Source organism: Cantharellus anzutake (assembly GCF_015039405.1).
Source record: "Cantharellus anzutake strain C23 chromosome Unknown EI90scaffold_11, whole genome shotgun sequence".
NCBI lineage: Eukaryota > Fungi > Basidiomycota > Agaricomycetes > Cantharellales > Hydnaceae > Cantharellus > Cantharellus anzutake.
Genome location: NW_024066961.1, coordinates 312,328 through 328,355, shown reverse-complemented (window position 1 = coordinate 328,355; position 16,028 = coordinate 312,328). Strand labels below are relative to the sequence as shown.

The following is a 16,028-nucleotide window of genomic DNA, read 5'->3' as shown; positions in this document are numbered from 1 at the left end:
TGCACTGGCTTCCTCAGAGCACCAAGCTGACCAATACCCTAGCAACTTCGCGAAGAGATTAAGGTGGTTTTTCGATCCCCGTGTACACATCATAGGTGCTGACTGTTTCCAGGTGCGCAAACGCGACGAAGCCTCGGATGAAGATGCGAAGCAGTTAGAGTCTCTTCTCAACACGCTTCCGCGTACTCTCAAAGCCGGCTATGACACCAACCGGCCTGGTGCTCCGTCTAGCTGTTTTCCTGGAACGCGAAGTGAAATTATTGATCGTGTTAAGCAATGGTTGCATCGACCTATCAGTGATACAGCGAGGCCAGTGTTCTGGATGAATGGTCTAGCTGGGATCGGCAAGTCGACTATTGCGTGCACCGTTGCGGAGTACGCCAAAGAGTCTGGCCTCCTTGGATCAACCTTCTTCTTTGTCCGTCAACATGCCGAGTTGTCCAATGCGAAGCTCTTCCTTGGGACGGTTGTGCGGGACTTTGCCAAGAAGCTTCCAAAATTCGGTGCAGCTGTTGCAGAGGCTCTGAAGAAGGATGACACGCTTCCTCATGCCTCCCTTGCCACCCAATATTCCACCCTCCTCTTCACCCCCCTGAAAGATCTCATGCTTTCCGAGCCTCTCCTCTTGATAATTGATGCCCTAGATGAGTGTAAGCGAGATGAAGTGGATGGAGCGAAAGAATTGCTCCACCATGTCCTTGACTGCTCTGGCATCCCTTGTCTCCGTATACTCATAACAAGCCGACCAGAACGCCATATCACTATGGGTTTCAACCAAGCCATGAATGTTGACAAAATTGTGATTCATGAAGTTGATAAGCTTGTTGCCTCACATGACATTGGGTTATATCTTCGGCATGAACTCCAATCTATTTGTCAACGATTTAGAAATGATGTTCCAGATGGGTGGCCTTCACCAGATATGATCTCAGCTCTTGTGGGAAAAGCTGGCCGGCTTTTCATCTGGGCTGCCACTGCCATCAAGTTCATAAATGATGAAGATGTTTGGCATCCTGTTCATCAACTGGACTCCATCCTGAATGGCAGTCAGGAAGCTGATGCAGGTCCCTATGCTGGATAAGCTATATGAAGCAGTTTTGTCTGCTTGTGTTGCCAAAATCCCACCAGGCATGCTTGCAGAGCTCCATTGTCTTCTACAGACCATTGTCCTGGTCAAGGATCCATTGACCCTGAAAGGGCTGGGTGCTTTCACCAAGATTTCTGATACAAAGTTACTGCTTACACACATCCAATCCATTGTGCCACTACCACATCCAGAAGAAAAAGTTGAAGTCTACCACCCTTCCTTTCCTGATTTTATCTTATGGCGATGCAAGAATCCTCAGCTCAGGGTTGATGTGGAGAAGCATGAGCAGTGGATGGCTCTCCAGTGTCTGAATCTTCTCATTGCTGAGTTGGGACCAACTGTAGATGGGATTGTGCCAGGGAATTCACTCAAAGTGGACATGTGGGATTTTAGCATCAGGTCCACTTCAGTAGTTAGGGAGGAAGTGCAGTATGCATGCTGCTTTTGGACATCCCATCTGGGCAAGCTGCAGTCAGTTGATGAAGAAGTCAGGCATGCACTAGAGAAGTTCACTGGTCAAGGGAGTGGAGCTGAAGAGGGTGTTTTATTGCAATGGATGAAAGTGCTAAGGATGATTGGGAAAGTGGATTATATTGTCCAAGGTGCATGGGAAACTCTTTTCTTCATGGTAAATGATCATCTGTTGGATCAGGTTCACACCACTAACTCTGAAGATAGAAAACTAGGACTATCTTAGCCCACATTGAGCCTGTTGTAAATGATGCCTATCAGAGGCTTTTTTGGCTTTCTGACATGCAGAAGCGGCAGCAGAGGTGGCAGCAGAGGTGGCAGAGGTGGCAGAGGCAGCAGGAGCAGGAGCAGATGCAGATGAGGCAGCTGAGGAAGCAGCTGGAGCAGCTGGAAGAGCAGCTGGAGCTGGCATGGCAGCTGGAGCTGGAGCAGGAGGAGCAGAAACTGCAGCAACAGCAGCTGAAGTTGATGCAGCTGGGGGTGCAGGGGAAGGACCTGGAGGACCTGGAGGACCTGGAGGGGCTGGGTGAGCTGGAGAGGCAGCCCTCGCTGCCAGGGGGGCTGCCAGAGCCACTGGAGAGGTGGCCACAGTTGCTGGAGAGGCAGCCGCAGCTGCTGGAGAGGCGACAGGAGCTGCTGGAGAAGCAGGAGCTGCTGCTTGTGAGGTGGGAGCTGCTGCTGGAGGGGCTGGAGCTGCAGCCAGGGCTGGGGCTGCAGGTGGAGGTGGAGGTAGAGCAGGGGCAGCAGGTGAAAGAGCTGGAGCAACAGGTGAAGGAGCTATGGAAGCAGGTGGAGGAGTGGTGTGAAGAGCTAGAGCAAGTGTGGTGGCAGGACATGGAGCAGCATGGGCTCTGGGGGGGGGAGGTACAAGAAGCAGACACATGATGTATATCTGAAACACCTTGTGGGGATGGTGCTTGTTACAAAAATGGGGCTGGAGGCACCCATTTTTCTCTGTTCTTGGTGCAGGAAGGGGAAAAGAATAGGGAAGGTGGTTCATATGGTTTTACAGATGTTTAACAAGTGGCAATTTTGGTTCTAATTGATTGGTTTTCACTTAATTACTCCACATATCACATGATACAGAACCCATAAGAGTCTAAAATGGGACAGGAGCTGATCCAAGCTCCTGCCAACATGGCCAGTCCTTACACTGGCCCCATGGTGGAGGCAGACACCACTGGATCAGAAGGTGGTGACCTGGGCCTGCAAGGGCCCAGTGACACATCTCAGACACGTCAAACTGTTCCAAAAGATGTTGACTCCATCACAATGTCTGAACCCCACCCAGCATTTGTCCCAATGCCCCCTGTTAGAACCGGGCAGATTCGGACGACTCCAGAGTGGAATCGGAGACTTAGCATGGAAGGACCTCGGCCTCAGCGACTCAGGCAGAGCGCTGCTGGTTGTCCTGGGGGTCCTGTCAGAGACGGGATTATTGTCAGAGTCGGAAGTACTGTCAGAGTCTGGAATATTGTCAGAGTGAGGAATATTGTCAGAGTCAGGCAGACTGTCAGAAGACGGACTGGAGACGGAATGGGTTTCTGTCTGAGTCAGGGTCAGAGGTGATGCAGAGGTCTGTTGGAGCGCGCGCGCAGATATGCGGGCGGAATTATGCGGCACATCCGGAAGCGCTGTTCAGAGTTAGCAGAGTGGGATCGCGGCCTCAGCGACTCAGGTGGAGCGCTGTGCCCTGAGCTTGACGTTTGGGGGAGATCCCGTATTTACAAACTGACACTTACAGCAGACTTCAAACAAGACTTGCGGGTGGAGCGGACCTGTAGGAGGAGCGTTGAAGGAGAGAACAAAGGAAAGTCAGTTGGGAGGTTCAAACGAGACCACCACCAAGCTGTTCCCTGGTTCTTTAGTTAGGATGGGGAAGTGTACTAGTGTTATTTATTGTAAATAAAGTACCAATCCGAGTGTTTTGGCTAATTCTATTTTTATGGGTTAGTTTTAAAGTTCCTGGGAATTGACTTACAGATAAACCGAGCCCTGCGGAGCTTTTTCTTTATTGAAATTTATTAATTTGTCTAGGTGTAATTCTGTGTAGCATTGTTTAATTTGGATTTAAACTTGAATTTAATCTTCTACTTGGTGAAGTTTCAAAGATTCTATTCAGTTAATGAATTTGGATGGTGTCTGGAGTGTCCCTTGAGTTCGTTTTTATTTTTGTCTTATTTTATTGCTTGTTTTAACAGTAGCAAAATAACTGTTTTGTGTTTACACTTTGAAATCTGGAGTGTTAACCAGCTCTCCTGTTGAAATATCTACTTAATATTTCTCTCCTTATTTGCTGCCTTTTACTACAGTGGCAATCTTAACTGTATATCACTTTTTCGCGCTGGAGTGACAACCAGAAATGCTTGAGAAAAATAATACTCTATTTTCTTACTTCTCTAAGGGGGGCGAAAAGTTGCAGAAAGGGTCTCCCTTTTATACTCCTTGGGTCGCCTTCCTTTTTCACGCTCTACCTTCTATTTACAGGATTTATTTACAGTGTATTTTTCTTAAACTGAATAAAAATGAAATTTTCATGCTATAGTTCTACTGTGCTTTTGCTGCGCTGAACTGCGGTTCTACTGCGGTCAGACTGCGCCTAGAATTCTTATTGTCCTCCCTCGCCTAAGCTATTTTAATGGTTAATTAGAACTTGGCTGCACTGCATTTGCCGCAGTTACCTATTTCAAATTCTATATATATACCATTAAATTTGCTATGACTCGATGACTCTGAATTCAAACTTCGCATTACTATGCGTACGGCTGTGTTGAGACCTCCAGCTGATTTATTCCATTTTTATTTAGTGACATTTAGTTAAAATGAGACTGAAATGGTAAATGAGTGAATTATTCAGGTTTGAAACTGAAAGAAAAAGTTGGTAGTAGTCAAGAATTACTCAAACGAATGTGTTATAGCTCTCCACCTCATTAGAATATCATTCCCTAAAATTCCCGCCATGGTCCGTCGTAGTTTAGTGGTTTTTGTGAATTTTGTTCATATTCTCTGATTTCCTTTTGTATTATCGCATCCTAATCCTCCATATGTATCGTTGGTTGTTATAGTAGGTTGTCCTTGAAGATATCATATTTTTATCTATTTTATTTAGGACTCTGGACCTCTTGAAGCTGTTTTCCCGCGCATTTTCAGGTTTCTAACTTCATGTCCTTGTATCTCATTCATTTCTGGATGTTTTCTCACGTTCTTAGTATCATAAATTTTCATTTATTCCCACCTTTCCAATGGTACTAATATTGTGTCCTATTTCCTGGTATTCGTTGAGTTAGCAAAGATTCGCGCACACATTCGGTAATCACATGCATCGTTCGTATGCGGGAGCCGTTTTCATTTATTTGTTCGGGATTTATGATATGCGCGGGTGTTTATTTCTTTCATATGGGCTTCTGTGATTTATTTCAGATTTTTCCCTCATGATCTAAGGTTGTTTTGCACTTTCCGTGCTTTGTTTTGACCGGGCTCTTCCTTATTTGGACGGAAATTGGTCTTCGCGATCTGCCGAAGTGCGGATCTCGGTTCCGACGGCCGGTTCCCTGCGCATCGCCACCCTCACGTGTCATTACACATGATGCGGATTCCTATATTCCCGTCATGGGTATAACTTCACAACGGCTGGACCGTTTGGGCTGAGAATTTGCATAGCTATAGTTTCCTATTTTTCATAATTTCCGTGTAAATTTCGTTGTATGTTTTAATTATGGATCCTACGCAATCATCGTCTTGTCCCTGAGCTCTGACTTTTGATGTCACTATTCCCGTTATTGGATTTCTCATTAACGCATGATCCTTTTATTATGGAAATTTGGGAGGATTAAGAGTAGATCCCTTCCTTTCTAATGGGCTATCAAGCTTGTCTCGGTCGTTACTAGTTAATCTTCGCGCTTGCTTTTTAGACATTGTCCTCGTTTTGCAGGAGTTTTAGTCATATCTCCGTCATTTATGGGTAGTTTCCCCTGTAATTACTCTCATTGGTTCCGTTTGGGGGACATCTACATTTCCTATTATAAACACGACTTTGACTTTTGCATTAGTTCCTGAGGAATCTTTGTTCCGTGGTACTTCCATCCTTGCTACATGTGCGGACGTGGGAAAGTAGTTTCCGTGGAGGTTCTCTGATTATTTTTATAGTCAAATCTTGGTCGATTGTCCTAATTCTTGGTTTAATATTTGCTATAAATTCCCCCGAGAATTCCGTCTCGTTGATGGTAAGCTTGAAGTATTTTTGTTATTTTTCTTTCTTTCGATTTATCGTGTATAGTCATAATAATTCGTAAAAATTCGTAAAATTCGTTAAAATTCAGGTTCTTCTATGTTCTCATATCTACTTGTCGTATGAGGTTTTGTGATTTATCTGGCATATTTCCATAATGGGTTTCCATAGTGTGGCCGTTATTTCTCCTACAGCGTGGACTCCGCGAGCACGGACTCAGAGGGGGGAAGCCCCCTTTGCAGAAGGAGGGACTCAGAACAGACAGGGGGGGTACTCTAGTTGATTTCAGACTCAGGTCCCCAAAAGTATTTACAAGGTATATAAATAGGCAAGAGGGAATATAGAAAGGCCAGTCAGTCCGGTGCGGAGATAAGTGGGGATTGTCAAACTAAATAAGGACAAGAGCCCGGGAACTGGAAACGAGGAACAGATCAATAAACAATAAGTGGCAAGGGTTATTGATTGACAATAATCCAAGACTCTGACAACGGATCATCTTCGGTACTTTTGCCGCTTGTAATGTATTTCTTGCATCTTCCCCTCATCCCTATTTGGACTGCTGCTTCTTCCCATTCTAGCCAGTTAGTCATCCTCCCCACTTCCCCTCATCCTCCTGCCCCTCTGGGCCTCGCCCTCCTTACCTCCTTTCGGACGTATCACAGGTTCTGCCTTATGACCTTCGGTACTGCTCCGCTTCTGTCATCCCTTTGTTCCCGTTCGGATGCCTTCATTCCGATTCAGTTCCCCTTCGTTTCCTTGTGCTTTTGCCCCCTCCATTATATATATCAGTGCTTGTACATACTCGTAGGAGGCTAGTCCGAAATCAACCTGAAATGCCCCTAGAGACTTCCTGCTTGCCTACTGTGAAATTAAGGACCAAATGGACAAACAGCAATGGCACAGCGCTCTGCTTGAGTCGCTGAGGCCAAGGTCCCTCCATGCTAAGTCTCCAATTCCACTCCGGAGTCGTCTGAATCCACCCATCTCTAACACACTGTGTTGTTGCAACAATTTGTGCCAATGTGGGACTAAATTTGCCAGTCTGGTGTGTGGTATGTGTAGACTTGCCAAAGTCATTTGAAGAAATGACTGTCATATCCATCTACAGCCATCATCCTCCACTACCTCTGATCCTTCCAGATTACCTCTGCTCCTTCTTCACTAACCTTGGAGCCCCTGTATTCCGCAATCACCTCCAACTCCCTCAATGGTCACCACCCCCTCTTTTCTATATATTACCTATGCCTCCCTAAGTACGGAGCCCCAAAGGCCTCCAGACAGCTCCGATGTCCGCTGGCGCACTCCTGCCCCCACTGGGCAATTCACTTGCTTGCCCTGCAAGTCTACCTTCAGGCCTATCCCTCCTTTCTGTTTCTGAATTATAGCCTGCTACTCTGCTAACCCTGTAACCTGACTCGTCGGTAATATCCAGTCAGCTAACATTTAACTCTGTTAGCTCTGCTCTGCTTGGTCCTGCCATTCACGGGCCCACCCTCACTATAACTATATATATACTTAACTTGTACATAGGTTACACCCCAGTGATAAAATCGACTAGAGTTGATCCCCCTTTTAGTTCTCTCTGCCAGTAAGTAAATTAGGGCATGGACATGTAACTAGGCACAGTGCTCCTGGTCTGAGTCACTGAGGCTGAAGCCCTCTGTCATGGAGACAACTCCTTCGTCTCGCTTCTGGTCTCTAACAATGACACAATGGAGAGCAAGTCGTGATGGGAGTGATGGGGCATTCACAATCTATGCACCAGAAGACATCAAAATCACACCTGAGATGCTTGATAGCTCCGAGAAACATGATGGAACTTACACAGACTCATTGCACTCCCAGCATCAAGGCATGAGAACTTCACAACTGGACACATTATTAGTGATGGGGAATTAAAGAAGCTTGCCAAGCAAGTGCACTCTTTCACAGTTGAGCTGAAACTGGGAAACTATCTGGAAGGGCTAAACATGGTTTCATGCATGACAATATCTCACCACAAAGCTTTATGGATCCTTATTTGGGAACTAAACACAAAATATGCTTCAAAAAACCAGAAACATGAATGGCCAAAGGGGGCAGGGAAGCTGAAACAAAGTGTCGAAGGGGTTGGTGGGAATCCAGCTGTGGAGGGAGTTGAATCATGGGCCTATGCAAGCCAAGATGTGTCAATTGTCACCACAGTAACTGGGCACTGAACAATAAAACTATACTGATTTGAAGAGATATGTCATCAAATACATTATTTTGCATAGAAATACTTGTTCAAGAATTTCTGCAATGCACCCTCTTCAAGTTTTGCAGTCCCTTGATTGATGCCATCAGTGACCAAGAATGACTGTACTCAACTGGGTTAGTAAATGTTTCTGTGCAAGATAGGAATGTCCAAGGTAGTTGATATAAGCAGTAATGTCATTGGCATGACCTGAGAATATGTTACTGAGGCCAAATTTTTGTAAGATAGTTTGGGCAAGTTCTTTGAGTGGCACAATATTCAGAGCAATAGCTTCATGCAAGAAATTAGAATCAAACTTAGCTAAGTGGCCATTGAAGACCCTCTTTAGCCAAAAGTTGTTATGCTCTTGGAGTAGATCCCTTTTGCAGCGACCATCACCCTGACCAGAAGGACAGATAATGTAGTTGTTAAAAACTGCATTCTTCATTGCCTCAGTGAAGTGGAACCACAGATCCAGTGTTTGATGAAGTAATTCATGGCCATAATTTGTCGCACCTGCACTGAAAAATCAGATACTGTCAGGGCACACCTGCCTGACCTGGCTCCACCTGGGCCCACCTGGGCCCACCTCACCCACTCCCCCATTACCCATCCTTCTCCCTCCTCCCTCCTCCCTTTCCTCCTTCTTCTCCTTCTTCTCTCTCTTCCCTTTTTGTCAGAGTTCGCATGTCAGTTCACGCATAAGGATCTCCCTGGGAAACTAGTTGTTGTAAAAGCTGGGGGGCCAACCCAGCTGGCGATAAGGCCTTATATACATGAGTTCCACAACTCATAAGAGTGTGGCTACATTGGGAACACATGGTAGCCGATAGAGAAGCGACATGAGATAGGAGAATAGATCATGTGGATAAGGGGGCGATAACGGGTAAGGGATGATGCGATAGTGGAAATAGCACATTGAATACAGCCTGTGTTCTAACTACAGCAAATCACATGCAGATATCGACTTACGGGTACTCAACCTATCTGGATAGGGGTCCGGGCCGGCCAGATAACTGTCCATGCCCTGACACTTTTCTCTCTTTCCTCTTTCTCTTTTGTTCTATTTACACAGACCACTTTCCTTTGTATCATTGTACCGTTAACCCATCTGGCTCAGACACCCTGGATGGCTTCCCACTATGCCTACCATGCATACTGAAGGAGAGAACAAAGGAAGGTCAGTTGGGAGGTTCAAATGAGACCACCACCAAGCTGTTCCCTGGTTCTTTAGTTAGGATGGGGAAGTGTACTAGTAATATTTGTTGTAATTATAATAGCATTTTGGCTAATTCTATTTTATGGGTTAGTCTAAAAGTTTCTGAGAATTGACTTACAGATAAACCAAGCCCTGTGGAGCTGTTCCTCTATTGTAATTTCTCAATTTGTCTGGGTGTAATTCCGTGTAGGATCGTTTAATTTGGATTTTAAATCTTCTACTTGGTGAAGTTTCAAAGATTCTACTCAGTTAATGGGTTTAGATTGTGTCTGAAGTATCCCTTGAGTTTGTTTTATTTTTTGTCTTATTTTATTGCTTGTTTTAACAGTAGCAAAATAACTGTTTTGTGTTTACACTTTGAAATCTGGAGTGTTAACCAGCTCTCCTGTTGAAATATTTACTTAATATTTCTCTCCCTAATTGCTGCCTTTTACTACAGTGGCAATCTTAACTGTATATCACTTTTTTGCACTGGAGTGACAACCAGAAATGCTTGAGAAAAATAATACTCTATTTTCTTACTTCTCTGAGGGGGGGGTGAAAAGTCGCAGAAAGGGTCTCCCTTTTATACTCCTTGGGTTGCCTTCCTTTTTCAAGCTCTACCTCATATTTACAGGATTTATTTACAGTAGGGGGGCTCACAGTTGAATAAATTCACCTAAACTGGATCTCAAGTGGGATTTCTCAAGTGAACCTAAAGTGACAAAAGTGCATCAAAACTAGATCTAAAGTCGCCACTTTAGGTCCTACTCGACTTGGGGCTCAGGAGCCCCAATTCGCCTAAAGTCACTCACTTCAACTCATCTAAACTCGGCTTTAAAACTGAGTAAGTCCACAAACTCTTAGCTAATACTAACTGTACAGTTTGCTACCTAGGTCACCTGTTTGTTTCCTTCTTCACCATCACCCCATCTCTGCCACTTCCACTGCTGTACTGCTCCCCTTGCTACATGCCCCCCAAACAAAGGAATCTTGAAGAGGGGGGACCATCTCAGCCACGGTCCACATGCCATTCTCGTGTTTCTAGGAGTGATGATGCCACATCAGCTGTCAAGGCTGAGGCCAAATCAGATCCCTGCCCCCCAAAGATTCAATGGGACTTTAATGAACGGTGGACTGACCGCTTGATTGAATACCTCTCAAACAACCCAGATGTTCGACTAAAGATGTTCAGCGACTCGGTAAAGGATGCAAGGAAGGAGTCAGGTAAGAAGGTGAATACTATTTTATGATCCCTTAACCATCATTGCCTAGGTTGTTGGTAGCAAGCCGAAGGTTGAATACTATCGCCAGATAGCCCAGGCAGTTTTTGACATTGTAGATGAGGCTGAACACACAGCTTATGTATCGGACCCTGAGCATTATGCTACATCTGTCATGGGTCGGATCATATAGTAAGTATATCTCATTAGAACCGGTGGAGACTGTCTGACAATTTATTGATTATAGTTTACAAAAGACATACACTGGCTATCGCAAATCACTGAAGGTCACTGGTGGAGACTTGAAGGACGATGATGATGATGGATCTGAGGCATACAATAACCAGTTAGGTACAGCAGTTATTAATTACCTCTGCATACCACTTATGTTTTTAACTTAAGAAATGATCTGATCATCTTTCCGTTGGTGGGATGTGCTGCATGCATGGTGGTCTGAGCATCCCAAGTATGCCTTTCAAATGGTGACGAATTCAACAACCGGAATCGAAAAAATGGTCTGTGACCTAGAACAAGCCATTTCTACTCACCCAGATGAGGATGATAAGGGTGATGCCAAGGTGGCTGGTTCAGTAAGCTTGCGTGCTTCAAATTTTACTGACAATATGTTCATTTAGGTCGATGCAATCATATCTTCCCATCCATCTCCATCATCAACACCTCTTATGACCCCACTTGCCTCCGAGCTAACTCTACTTCCCGATGTAGACTCACTCCCTTGGAATGACTTGAAAATCGACCCAGCACTGCTCAAAACAGACCCACCACTCCTTCATATGAATTTGCCACATGCCCAGGCCGACCCCAATGTCAAGACAAGGCTGAATTCAGAAGATTCTGCATCTTTTCCCTCTTCCTCTTGTACACTGGCAAGGACAACCACTGTACCAAAGTCTAAGGGACCTGTGGCCTGGCAATCTCTGTGCACTCCAGGTTCAAAAGTTTGGAAGGATTCCATTACTGACTCCCATGAAGCCACGCGTGTTGACCAGGAGCAAGCCAAGCTAGAGGCAGAGTACTACCATGCACAGCAGATGGCCTGGCTTGAGATTAAGAAAGAGAAAATGCAACGAAAGTATGAAATTGAGACCCTCAAACTTCAAGTACAACTGGCACAGATCTGGCAGCAGCAGCAGCCACAACAACATCTTGCATAACTTGTGCTTTTTGTTAACTTTGTCGCACTCCCATAATGTCATGTGATTAATTAAAAAAGGAATTAATACAGTTCATCAAAAAGGGCTTCTTGTACATGTCGGCACTTCTGTTGCGCTTCCATCTCCCCCGGAAGTGGTGGTCCCATCCCACCCCAGGTAAAACCTTCAATAGGTCCTTCATCCTCTCTCTCATTCTCTCCACTCATACCTTCGTCAACCCATTCCCAGAAATCACTCTCATACTCGTGATCCTCATGACATGCTGCAAATGAGTGGACAATTAAACAAGTCCTTACCCATGCAAGGGCAAGCATATACTCGCGCTCTGAATTGATTTGCTGACAAAGACCATGGAGTGACTGAAACCGACCTTTAAGATACCCCACCACATGTTCAGACCTTATGCACACCTGTAATGCAAAAATACTACTTGATTTATAAATACATGTCGGGCATGCAACTTACTGTTGATAAATGATAGTTGAATTGGTGGTTGGATGGGATAAGGGATTGTGGGTGCTTATAAGGCACCATGCACCAAGGTGACAGAGCATACACTGAATCAGCCCACAACCACTCACCATCACGGAAAAGTTGGGCAGCATCCGTGAAAGCACGGGATTCCTTGAATGCAGTCGAGTCATGGGTGCTACCAGGAGGGCCTAGCACATAGTCGATAATCTGAAGGTTTGGCAATGTTATGAGCTGGAAGAATATTAGAGCCAGTAATCCATGCTGTGAAACATGCTTACCATAAGACTGAGTGAATAATTGGACTTACAGTCAAAAAACTGCTCCCCAAAGTGTCCAGGCTTGGATGCAAGGGGAATAAGGGTTCCATCAACCATGCAAAAGCCCGACCTCCAGGCATGGCAAGATATGCTCTCCACCCAGTCTGAAGCCTCCCACTTCTCATCTGCATTAGGCCATCGAATAGCCTGGTCATGAAGTGGTAAAAAGGCTGTAATGACATGTTGGGTAGCATTAATGACAGTGCCAGCATTACAACTGGCCCACTGGGCAACTGCATCAATGGAGGCAGCACTGCCAAAATGTCAGGGAACACACCCTGACTAGCCCGGACCCGGACCCACATCTGGACCCGCTTCCACCTGCCGCGCTTCCCGCATGCTCCGGGCCCGGTTCCTACCCCTTCATGTGACTTCCGGGTATCCCCGGAAGTTTTGCTGATATTGTGGCCACTGTGGGAAGATGAGAAGTTAGCTTCCTTCTCATCTCCTTACCCACAGTAGGGCTGGCCAGACCTGAGGCTGTGGGCCATAGGGAGGGTCATGGGGACCCAGGAGTCGTCCCCTGACACAAAATGGCCAAACCAAAATAATGCGATGGCAAGTTGGCATGGGATGGGCCATTGATTGAGTTGAGAGTTGTTGTGAAAGGAGGGGTGGTCTTGAATGAGGGAGATGAGAACATCAAATGTGCAAGGTGAGATATGGAGATTTTGACAGAAGCGCACAGGGTCATCATCTTTGTAACATATGAGGACAAGCCCTAGCTGGCTACATTTTGAAACCTCATGTGGAAATAGGATGTGGGTGGAAAGGAGGCCAGAGAGAAAGGATCATGCATGGAACATGGACTGGAAGTAGGAGTGATGGAGAGACTGCAGAGCACGGCCACATTCAGCATTAGATGACAAAGATAGACCGGAGGTGTTGTGGTTGCCACTGTTATCACCATTGTCACCGTTGTCATTGCTGCTGCTGCTGCTACTGCTACTGCTGCTACCGCTTGACATGGATGTCACACTGTTGTGACTGGAGTTGTCAGTGTTTGAACTAGAACTCAAAGAGCGGTTCCTTGATCTTAGATGTTGGCATTGTTGATGGTGATGTGCACGTATTTGAAGAGTGTGCTGGAGGGCCGCATGTATGAGGAGCTGGCGGTCAGAAGTAGATGGCATTCAGAAGTATAGTGATTGCGTGACCACGGAACGGAATGGACTTATGAGATCTGGGTCCGAGCTACTTTGGACACACTTTAGAACCTTTGGACACACTTTAGAACCGCCCCAACTTTGAATGCCCTTGAAGTGACCTAAACTCGACCTAAACTCGCTCTAAACTTGGGCCCCACTTGAGGTGGAATTTAGGTCAATTTCGAACTACTTTGGAAACCAGTTTAGCCCCACTTTAATCAACCATGAGGCCCCCTAGTGTATTTTCCTCAAACTGAATAAAAAATGAAAATTTCACACTATAGTTCTACTGTGCTCTGCTGTGCTGAACTGCGGCTCTACTGCAGTCAGACTGCACCTAGAATCCTTATTGTCCTTCCTCACCTAAGCTATTTTAATGGTTAATTAGAACTTGACTGCACTGCATTTGTCGCAGTTTTCTATTTCAAATTCCCCATATTTACCATTAAGTTCGCTATGAATCAGCAGTCATTCTGAATTCAAACTTCGCATTACTATGCATACAGCTGCACTGAGACCTTCAGCTGATTTATTCTATTTTTATCCAGTAACATTTAGTTGAAATGAGACTTGAAATGATAAATGAGTGAATTATTCAGGTTTAGAACTGAAAGAAAAAGTTGCTAGTAGTCAAGAATTGTTCAGATGAATGTATTATAGCTCTCCGCTTTATTGGTATACCGTTCCCTAAAAGTCCTGTCATGGTCCATCCTAGTTTAGTGGTTTTTGTGGATGTCGGGGCCCGGCCTCGGACTCGGAGGCCCCCTGACCTCAACCCCCATCTAACCTGTCCTCACACTATGTGGGGCATGAGATGAGAAGAAGGGTAAAGGTCTCATCTCCCTGCATGGTTGCTATATAAAGGAATGGATCACATGCCCACAACTATACAGCTCCTAGAGTTGTGTAGTGTGACCCAGAGGGAACATCCAGGTGGCAGTGTGTCAGGGCATGCCCTGAGTCAAGCCCCAAAGGCAGACAAAGGGAAACAAAGGGAAGAGCCCCCACGTCAGCTATCCGAAAAACTACTGGACTTGTTCCAGGTTCCGTCTGAATGGAGGACGGAAAGTGAAGATCAACTTCTTCTCAGGCTGAAAGCCTGAGAAGGCGTGAAAATATGCCCTGAGAGCAGGATCTCCCAGAGCGCGGAAGCTCCAAAAGAACTTCCGGTGTTTACACTCCCACACACCATGCCAGACAAGGCAAGGTCGCCAACTTCGGAGGAGGTCTCCGAGATAATGAAGAGGAGGCGAACGGAAATGAGGGAGTTCGCTGAGGAAGCCTTACGTAAGGAGAAACCAGCGAACAGACCCCTCTATGAAAGGGAAGCACCCTCCGCAACGGCCTCGCCTAAACAAAGCGAGCGTGGAGTGTTCACTCCAAGAACCCATTCTGGAACCCCCAGAAGCGGAAATGTCAACTGGGGAGAGTCACTGCTCGCCCAACCAAACTTCCTCCTGGAAAACCAGGAATCATGCATAATAAATGTGATAAACTCGATCCAAAAAAAGATCGAGGAAACGAACCATAATAGCACAGCTCATCTAGAGATAACTCTAGAAAGAATGGCCAACACAATTGACGCATTGACTGAAAAAATCAGCAAACAAACAGATTTGCTGAAGGAAATAAATTTCTCACAAAAAAGTGAAGAAACAAATAAACACCCCTGGACCACGGTCCAGGACATAAATAGAACTCGTGAAAAATTCACGAAAAGAACCACCAGTGAAAGCACACTGGAATATCATCAGCGACTCGACAGAGATGCTAAGGAGATCCTTCTCCCAAGGATAGGAGAAGATGATGCCGAAAGAAGGCATCGTTCAGAGATTAGGAGGAGAATTGGCACATACCAACGGTTTGGCCAAACGTCCACTTATGACGGACCTCTCGAACAGAGAGGTAACTCATTCACACCCTCTCAAAACAATGAGAGAATACAAATACAACTTCAGGCGAATTCGCCTGAAACCAAAGAAACGCTGCAAGGAAGATTTCCCCCAGCAAAAACCCCCCCAAAGGAGAGATCTCCATTGGATAGCGACCCCGCGAAGGCAGGGGAGCAAGAAGAGTACCTGGAGAAATGGTACGAAAAGGCCATAAGAATGGCCGAAGTGAGAATACTCACTCCATACCCAGAAGGAGTGAAACCAGAAGCCCTAAAGAATGGGCCGGCATTCCCTGACAAGAAATGGTCAGGGGAGAACGACATGGAATCGTTCTGGCAGTGGTTCACAGAACTACTGGGATTCCTTGCCTTGCGAGGATGCAAAGGTCCCCAATTTGACGAAGTCCACCTGGACTGCTTGATTCGTGGATTAGGGGGGCCCGCATTTGACCTCGGAATTAGACTCCGAGACGAAACTCTCCTCAGAGGAGACGAGGGCATGTTCCTCGAAGTTCTCAACATATTGATGAGAACCTTCATCAAAGCCTCCGCCACGTTGAACGCGACAAAGAAATACCCCAACGTCAAATACGAAGCGGAA

The 16,028-nt window shown here is 45.8% G+C and overlaps 2 protein-coding genes across 2 annotated transcripts; one reads left to right on the top strand and one right to left on the bottom strand.

The window, feature by feature from the left end:
- Window positions 1–1,775: 1,775 nt before the first annotated feature.
- On the bottom strand, window positions 1,776–2,441 carry EI90DRAFT_3152518 (uncharacterized protein; the record flags this gene model as incomplete). The annotated part of the gene is made up of 1 exon (XM_039065796.1): window positions 1,776–2,441. One exon carries the CDS (start codon window positions 2,439–2,441, stop codon window positions 1,776–1,778), a length of 666 nt encoding a protein of 221 aa, XP_038919117.1.
- Window positions 2,442–9,845: 7,404 nt separating this feature from the next.
- EI90DRAFT_156889 (uncharacterized protein) lies at window positions 9,846–11,151 on the top strand. The gene is made up of 5 exons (XM_039051914.1): window positions 9,846–10,434; window positions 10,475–10,614; window positions 10,670–10,768; window positions 10,825–10,937; window positions 11,149–11,151. Exons 1-4 carry the CDS (start codon window positions 10,171–10,173, stop codon window positions 10,877–10,879), a joined length of 558 nt encoding a protein of 185 aa, XP_038919116.1. The 5' UTR covers window positions 9,846–10,170; the 3' UTR covers window positions 10,880–10,937; window positions 11,149–11,151.
- Window positions 11,152–16,028: the final 4,877 nt, after the last annotated feature.

Coding starts and splice junctions, on each gene's coding strand:
- EI90DRAFT_156889 (XM_039051914.1), top strand. CDS start 10,171: ATGCCCCCCAAACAAAGGAATCTTGAAGAGGGGGGACCATCTCAGCCA. Junction 10,435..10,474: donor GGAAGGAGTCAGGTAAGAAG/GTGAATACTATT, acceptor ATCATTGCCTAG/GTTGTTGGTAGCAAGCCGAA. Junction 10,769..10,824: donor TCTGAGGCATACAATAACCA/GTTAGGTACAGC, acceptor TTTTAACTTAAG/AAATGATCTGATCATCTTTC.